Below are 9,181 nucleotides of genomic sequence, written 5' to 3' on the forward strand. Positions count from 1 at the left end.
TCATCTACATATAACGCTGAAAGCATGATGTTGTTTCTCTTTCTTTTGAGAAAAAATATATGATCAGATTTGGATTTAACGTAACCGATATTCTCTGATTACTAGCAATGGTATCAAAGCAAAATCTCAAAACTGCTTCAAGCCGTATATGCTTCTTTTATACTTGCAGACCTTTTCCTGTCCCTTTTCTCGTATCTTTCATGTTGCTTTATGTATATTTCCTCTTTAAGTTTACCGTTCAAAGATACAGTCGACTCATCAATTTTATGTACTTCCAAATCTAACGGCATTGCCAAGAAAAAGTGATGTCATGTATATTTTGCTACATAGAGAAAATGTTTCATTGTACTCCAAGCCATATTAATCTAAGTATCCGTTAGCAGCTAATTCAACTCTGAGCCACTCCATTCATTGTGCCGTCTTGCTTGGCACGAGAATCTATGATTTGATCACATTCGAATAAGTCAACCAATGTCCATGTATTACCTGCTTGCATTTCACCTTATCTAGACTATAAAAAGCTTTATTAATGTGGAGTGATTCATCGTGAAGGATAGACTGAGCATAAATGCCACCAATTACCTGTAATTATAGCACACCATGTCGACCTGAAGATTTGTAGATTTACTTGCATTGAATGTCGTAGTTGCTGTTGTTCATCCTGGATTCTGTTGTGTTGGAACTATCTTGTACTTCTTCACTGACTTCATGTTTTTCTGCGTTTTCTAAAGGTTCATTACTTAGTTTTTCGGTCATAGTATCTTTATTATACCCATTTGTTACAGTAGTACATATCTTTCGTTAACCAAATGAACTTTCATTACGTCTCTTTCTATTTGAATTTCCCATTCGAAGCGTTATCTTCTGATATAGATACTATTTAGTTGTAAGACTGTACCCAGCAAATGTGTATTTTGTGGTTTTTGCATCTCATTTCTCCTTGTTTCCTTCTGAACATGCATGTAAGCTGCGCATCCAAAAATTCTAAGTTGAAGAACATCAGGTTTCTACGAATGCAAATATTCGCAAGGTGTTAATATCTTTCTCGGATAAAGCAGAACTTCCATTTTGTATCAGATGACTGCAGTACAAACAGTTTCAGTCCAGATTTTCTGTTTTAGTTTTGGGTTGCTCAGCATGAATCTTACAGCTTTTTCTTAATTCCTTCTAATAGTCCGTTCTAATACGGCCCTCTTAAAACACTGAACCGTACCGTTGTCTGATCGTACACTTTTAATTTTCTTATTAGTGTGATTGGTCACCAATGATTCAAAGTCTTCATCCATCGTCAATAGCTTCATCTTTTCTATTCATAAAGCAGACTGCTGTGTTCCACGATCCACGATTAAGATATATTATGAAATATTTACTTTCATATAATTTAAACTCATTAACAGCACTTAATTCCCAAGATATAAAAATGAAATTTTAAATTTTAAACAAACTAAAGACAACTATGTTGTTATATTTTGTCGTCTGTTTCTGCACAAAAGCTTGAGAAGTGTAAAACGAAAAATTAATTCCATTTTCGAGTTTTTTTAAACACCAAAAAGAGAAGAGCAAAACTTCACTTCGATTTTTGATTTAAAATAATGAATGAAAAACGAACAGAGGATTTAATTTGCATGATTTGAATTTTTGATTTGCATGATTTGAACTGTTGGTTTGCACGATTTGTATTTTTTAATTTGCATGATTTAAATTTTTGATTTGCATGATTGAATTTTTGATTTCATCGGAAAACGCATGGCAGAATCGTATTTGCCACGTGATTTCTCGTTTCTCACAGAACATGTTTCTGTTACTGCAATTAGAAGTTGACATTCCTTTTTCCTTGCCATTTTATATGTCGCATGGTTCTCGTTTTCATTTGACAGAACCTGACACTCGATGACTAGTCTGCCGAAATGCATTGTATCTTTAAAAAGTTTTTCAAACAGTTCTTCTTTTCAGAACTTGTTGGTTGGTGTTTTAGATGTTAAACAGTTGTTTTTAGAACTATTAGGTTATTTTAGCCATCCACCATAGCGAATGCTTATTTAAAAAATAACTTTTGAAAATTACAATGCTTATGCCACAAGTAGTTCAAAAAGATGAATGATGCGTGCAGATTTAATGTGGTAACAAAATAACACGACAACCGACTAAAACTATAGTTCATAACACGTTGTAGTTTGTTGTGCTACTTAGTAAATATGTAAGAAGACCGATGGCAAATTAATATTGGGATTCTTATAATCCCTAATTAAATTTGATTTTAATAGAACTTAATAAAGTAGAAAGTGCATACATAAATATTAGCTCCCACAAGTAATTGATCCTCAAGCGTTTCTGAACAATAAGTGACTGACTTAACAAATCATGTTATATAGAAACAATAAGGATACTGATGTAAATCTACAAAAACGAAATACTGGTTACAATCGTCGTCGATATTCTGGTTACAATCGTCGTCGATATTCTGGTTACAATCGTCGTCGATATTCTGGTTACAATCGTCGTCGCAGCTAAGCGTACAGAAACCTTTGATAAAAAAAACATATTTCATGTAGTTTATCATATAAACATTTAGCTCGAATTTACATTTTTATGTGTTTCATGTAGGAAAAGTAATAAATGTTGGCAATAATTTGTGACTAGCTTTTCTCTTTTCTTTTCGAAATTATTTCAACATGGCGTCCACTCGTTCGTAACTAATTCATTCAGAATTTTGATGTTTTATTGATTCTACATTAAAATAATAGTTGACCAATGAATGCTATTTGTGGAGAAGGTGATTGCCACGTTTTTGTGATCGCCAGATATTATACTTCAGAGTAAGGTCTCCGTGCGTAGTCTGTGACGAGTTTCCCAATACCTTCGGACATTCAAAATCGCGGCAAGACATTTGCCAGCGGAAAGCAAATTTTCTTAAGACTTAGACATAAGCTCTACATAAAGCCATTAAGTTTCGTCTTTAACTATAGACATCTTCTGATAGAATGATACTTCAATTATAAGCAGGTTTAATTGTGTATTTAGAGGGTATTAAATTTATGCATAAAGAAAGTAGGAACTCGGGATAACAAGACAGAACGGAAATTTAAAGTACTAATGAATTGGCAAGATATCGAAGGTAGTTAAGGTAGTTGCCTAGTGTGTCAGGAGAGGGCTTAGGCTTGGATATGAGATATAATTAAATCATATGTAAACATATATTTTAAGCCTCGTGTAATCAATTGTCATTCTATATGAAGGTGGCTTAAATCAAAGACGAAACGTCATGATTAAAAAACCTTTTACTTTTCTAAATTGTCGTCGTAATGGCTGTATCAAGTTCTTATGTCGAACTGGCATGTTCATAATGAAAATCTTCAAATATGGTCAACAAGGGCTTTAAGAATATGCAAGTTTGTAAGTTCCCGTTTGTTGAAGCACTCGTAAAATACACTAAATGTTTACCATAATTTCTAATTAGCAGCATTTTAAAAACACTTGAGAAAACGATTTTTGAAAGCAAACATGTTTCGACATTATCAGAATGCACTGATGGCATTCTGATAATGTCGAAACATGTTTGCTTTCAAAAAAATCGTCGTTTTTCTCAAGTGTTTACTAAATGTTTACTTTTAATTATAGTTTATTGTAATTTTTTCTAATGCTATTTGAGTGGATGGCTTTGCACAATGCAAGTGAGAGATTTGTGGCTCATAATTTGACACGTGTCATGTGCAATATTGTTATGTTCACCGTATCAAGAAAGATTTAAGAACAGAAAAATTCAACTATTTTTATATTATTATCAAATTGAAGAAAAAGAAAAAACAGGATAGTATAAACTTATCTGTCTACGACAATAATAATAAATAGCTTTGCTTCTCAGACAATATCTTTAACTCTTCTCTGTCCTCAAATCCTCACGACTATACATCCAGCAACGAATGGTCAAATATCACAAGCGTTCTCTATCTTTCGTTTTACACAATTATTCATCCTACTTGCTCTAGCTGCTCACCACTTGTTATATTGTGGGGAAGCTAATTTCAAAGCATGACGTAATGCCCTTTTTATGACATAATTGCTGTTGACATTATATGATGTAAGGTAACTAAAATTAGAACGTAACTATATAATAATAAAGTGTCAGTATAATAAAGCTAATTAATATGTTTTAGGTTATCTTAACGTCACATTATTCATTGTTATTTTGACGTTATGTAAACCATTTCAGATGTTTTTGTTAATTACTATAAAAGTAGAAGGACAAATATATTAATTTCTTTTGTGTATTTCATTTACCTCAGCAACAGAGTAAGTCAAGATTAAATACTTTTTAAGTCATTGTTGAAATGAATTATTTCATTAAGCTTAATAGCATTTTGCTTCATTCATATAGTCTCGACTCGTTTTCTGAGTGTGGGAAAAGTAGTCGTATAGAGTGTTTAATCACTGTAAAAACTAATTGGTTGAAATAACCATAAAATTGTTTACCTCAGATGCATTTAACCACTTTAATCAATCATGTGGTTTTTTTAACCAATCAATTTTTACAGCGATGGGATGCAGCAAAAAAGTCTAAAAATGCCTGATCGGATGAAAAGATATTTAAAGCCGATATATTTGTTTTCAGTATGACATTTCTGGTTGTAGACAAACTTGTTGCTTTTTGATTTATCCTGTTTTGTGATAAGTTTAAGTGAAATTAAAATCATGCAGTGAACCTCTTAACCAAATTGCTTTCTGACTTGCATGCATTGCTACAACATATTCAGCTTCAGTAGATGAGAGTGCCAAAAGACTTTATTTTTTGCTTGCCCTAATCAATTCACAAATCATGAATAGGTATCCCGCATGAATTTGATTTTCCGTTATTTAATTGGACCACATTCCCATTTAGCACAAAAAAATCCTCAGCATAATCGTGATTGATAAACTCATCGTCAATAAAAAACTTGCATTATTACGTCACTTAGTAGTCACGCACATGAAAACATTGTAATACGGCCAACTAGCGTGTGTCTGAAAGAGAATTTACTGCTGTTTTTTGTCACGTTTCTGAGTCAAAAAGTACGATTGAAGGCCCTAATTCTTTTGAGAACTCCCCCCCGGGTCTTCAAGAAATTTCTAGCTCAGAAAGTCGCTGCAAATCTACGCTAGACGATCCGATATTCGATATTTAAATCGATTATTGTTCCAACTATTGTTACGAAATCCACAGAACCTTCTCAAACTAAACCTCGTCAAACTGAAAAAGCAAGAATTAGGACGCCTTTTGCTGGAATTAAGAAACACTTGAAACCAAGAGGATCTTTTTCTCAAGTAAACTCTCAATGAAATTACAATGTTTTCATGTGCGTTTTCTCAAACACCAAAAATAGAAGAACATAATTTGAATTCGATTTTTGACTTGATGTGAGGAACGAAATACGAACAGCGGATTTGATTTGCATGATTAAAATTTTTGATTTCTTCGGAAAACGAATGGTAAAATCGTGCAAACATTGTGATGGCCACACACTTTCTCGTTTCTCTCAAACACATGTTTCTATTACTCCAATTTGGCGAGGACATTCACTTTTTAATGCCATTACATACATCGTATGGTTCTAAGTTCTCATATAGCAGACGCTGACATCTGATGACAACTATGCTAAAATGCATGGTGTCCTTAAATTGTTAAGCATTTCTTTTAGAACTAATTTATTTTGGCCCTTCACCATAGAAATTGCTTTTAAACAAAACAATTTTTGAAAAGTGCAATGTTTATTCCTGAAGTAGTTCAGAAAGATCAATGACGTGTGCAGATTCAATGTAGCAATAAAAAACATGACCAATTATATTCCTTTTACATATTTCGTGGTTATAGGCTAATCGGCTTTTGTCTGTCTTTAAACTTTTTGAAGCATCAAAACTGGAAAACATAGTGGTCATTCGCGCTTGCGCTGTCGCCACCCACCAAAACTATTGCTGATAACACATTGTAGTTTTTTGCACTGCTTAGTAAATATGCAACAAAAAGGCGGCAAATTGATAAAAGGGGAGATGTTCATATTTTCATATTTTCAAAAAGGGAGATGTTCATATTTTCATATGTTATAATCCCTAATAATAATTGACTTCAGTAGAACCTAATAAAGTAGAACGTGCATATATGAACATTAGCCGCCTTCTGGCGTCCCTCTCCAACAAATGACTGACCTTACACATCCTGTTGTGCAGAGACGTGTAAGGTCGTCGTCGCAGTCCTAGTTACAGTCGTCGTCGCACTCTTAGTTACAGTCGTCGTCGTACTCCTAGTTACAGTCGTCGTCGCACTCTTAGTTACAGTCGTCGTCGTACTCCTAGTTACAGTCGTCGTCGCACTCTTAGTTACAGTCATCGTCGCACTCTTAGTTACAGTCGTCGTCGCACTCTTAGTTACAGTCGTCGTCGCAATCTTAGTTACAGTCGTCGTCGCACTCTTAGTTACAGTCGTCGTCGCAATATTAGTTACAGTGGTCGTCGCACTCTTTGTTACAGTCGTCGTCGTACTCTTAGTTACAGTCGTTGTCGTACTCCTAGTTACAGTCGTCGTCGCACTCTTAGTTACAGTCATCGTGGTACTCTTAGTTACAGTCGTCGTCGCACTCTTAGTTACAGTCGTCGTCGCACTCCTAGTTACAGTCGTCGTCGTACTCTTAGTTACAGTCGTCGTGGTACTCTTAGTTACAGTCGTCGTCGCACTCTTAGTTACAGTCGTCATCGCACTCTTAGTTACAGTCGTCGTCGCACTCCTAGTTAGTCGTCGTCGCAGCTAGGCATACAGAAACCATTGATGAAAAATTTTTTTCATGCGCTTTATGTAAACTTGAAACTCGTATTTACTTTTTTATGTGTTTAACGTAGGAAAAATAATAAACTTTTGCAATAATCAGTGTCTACCATTAAGTAATAGTTAACCGATGAATGAATATTTATGACATTGACTAATAATACTATTAGTTGAAAAATCTGATTGCCAGGTTTGGATGATCACCAGATATTACATTCGGAGTAAAGTTTCCGTGCGTAGTATGGAAGGAGTTTCCAAAATATCTTTGGATATTCAAAATCACAGCCAGACATTAGACTTTAATAGAGCATTACGACAACAAATTAGAAAAGTAAAAGGTTTTTTGCAAATTCAAGCCATGCAAGTAATGATGATGCAACAACTGCGACAACAATATCAAGCACTTTTAGCATTATTAATGGCTAACTCTCGAAGTGTGCTTCTAAAATTTTTAGTTAAAAAATGGTATGTGCAACACACAATAGACAAGTTTTATATGCAACTTTTGTTATATGTTATGAACTCTCATGCAAATGTAAATCAAGTTAAATTTGTTGCGAAATGAAAATATTTAAAAAACATGTGTACATAACAATGTTTATAATATATGTTATATTTAAAATATTTCCAAAAATCTATTCAACTGAGATACGTACAATGCTTATGCTGTTGTTATAAGAAATCAATCAATGGTGTGGTTAATTACAATAACTTAAGCATTATAAGAAATTGCGAGGAATAAGGAAGAACTTCCGAAAATCTGTGAAATATAAATTTAATTACATGTAAATGTGAATGTCGTCAAACAGCGACCATAAATGGAATGAAGAGATTACAACTATCAAAAAGCTCATTTATAGTTAACAGTACAAACCAGTTGGTAAAAGCCTGAGATATTTTCCTTCCTTTGGGATCATATTATATCTTTTTTGTCCATGAATTTTAATACAGTGATTGTGATATGTCTTTAAATATCGACAAGGATTTAAAAGATTCTTCCTTAGTTTATTTTTAAAAACCCAGAGAAGTCTGTTGTCAATTCTCCCACGATTCATATCAATGTCCATTATGTTCAATACCTCATCGCTGATAGGCTTTGTAAATATCAATATATAAGTATCGTGAGATCCACTATAGCTTATTTCGCAATAACCGTGTGTTTTGGTCAAATCACATCGCTTCTCTTTTTTACCATGCCGGGTTAACACATACGCAATGTTTTCGCTTTTCAAGAAGCTAACATTCAAATTATTAAAGCCTTCTCCAAGGTAAACATCCATGTTTGTTATAGCAAGTACTTTATTTTGTAGTCGCTTGTTAATATAAGTAAAGAAATGTTTGTACGATGGCATTCCTGTGTAAGGAACGATGGTGATCTTGTGTTTATTTCTTAATGTAATGTTATTTAGACGCTTTTCGGCAGTGTCTTGATTGATGAAAAGGTGAATAGTACTAACGAATGGATGATCTAGGTTTCGTTGAAGAGTTTCTTCGATTTCTTCCTGTCGTTCTTTAAACAGATCGATGTTTGATACACTTTGCTTTTGCGACCACGGTTTCAAATACATTATCGGGTAGTTTGTCACGAGGTGTAGTCGTTGTTTAGGACGGAATTTTCCAGTTCCCCAACTTGTATTGTTTAAATAAGCACCGCCACGGTAAACACATTCGAGACGTATGTCGCCGAATTTTTCTCCGCTCTGGAATACCTTATAACCTAATAATAATAATACTATTATACATAAGCCAAATGAAAGTTTAACGCGCTTCGTCCACTTAGAAAGGTTCATAGTTCTTAGACAATATAGAATAAAAGTCCTCCACTAATCTCCGTCTGCATGGTCCTACTAAAAGAACTTGTGTTGTGTATGCAAATCAGTCATGCGTATAAATCCTCAGCTGTTATAGGAATAATGATTATACAGAGAAGAATCATGCACACGTGTGCCGTTTCTCCTTAGGTTTACATTGTTTCAAACGCATATTTAATTTCGACAATATATTGAAGCACAATAATCTATAGAGTGTGTCAGCAAGGTGTCACTCGTCGTCAAATTTTATCTGTTTCTCTTTTCGGTCAAAATATTTGAGTTATTTTCACAAGCCAGTTTTATAATTTAAAACTCTGATAAAGCAATTTACAGAAGCAGCCGTTACACTATTGATATGATATGTAATAAAACGCTCGGAATAAATAATTTGCGTAAAGAAAGACAGCACAAATGTGCAACAAGTCCTTGTATACATCCGACATTATTGTAGCCAAACCAGTTGATTAGAGTCTGTTCCATGTTTCTAAGCACTAAAATAACTTTATAGTCATTAGGTCATTTCAGAGTAGTGAATTTGATAATATTTAGACTAAAGAGGTGACCCAGGTCATCGAATGGC

At 34.0% G+C, this 9,181-nt stretch overlaps 1 protein-coding gene across 1 annotated transcript; it reads right to left on the bottom strand.

Annotated features, from left to right (window-relative positions):
* Positions 1 to 2,217: 2,217 nt before the first annotated feature.
* Positions 2,218 to 8,671, bottom strand: LOC124458226. Its single transcript, XM_047008277.1, has 2 exons — positions 7,665 to 8,671; positions 2,218 to 2,523 (listed from the first exon to the last, which is right to left on the bottom strand). The coding sequence occupies exons 1-2, from the start codon at positions 8,578 to 8,580 to the stop codon at positions 2,360 to 2,362; spliced, it is 1,080 nt and encodes a 359-aa protein (XP_046864233.1). The 5' UTR covers positions 8,581 to 8,671; the 3' UTR covers positions 2,218 to 2,359.
* Between the last annotated feature and the right edge of the window lie 510 nt (positions 8,672 to 9,181).

The sequence above is a fragment of the Xenia sp. Carnegie-2017 genome, unplaced genomic scaffold, assembly GCF_021976095.1.
Source record: "Xenia sp. Carnegie-2017 unplaced genomic scaffold, XeniaSp_v1 HiC_scaffold_6, whole genome shotgun sequence".
Taxonomy (NCBI): domain Eukaryota; kingdom Metazoa; phylum Cnidaria; class Anthozoa; order Malacalcyonacea; family Xeniidae; genus Xenia; species Xenia sp. Carnegie-2017.

What these genes read in the sequence shown, in the direction of transcription:
- LOC124458226 (XM_047008277.1), bottom strand. Translation starts at nt 8,580, where the DNA reads ATGAACCTTTCTAAGTGGACGAAGCGCGTTAAACTTTCATTTGGCTTA. An exon ending in TCTCAGGCTTTTACCAACTG is followed by an intron (nt 2,524 to 7,664) that starts GTTTGTACTGTT and finishes TTTTTATCAAAG; the next exon opens with GTTTCTGTACGCTTAGCTGC.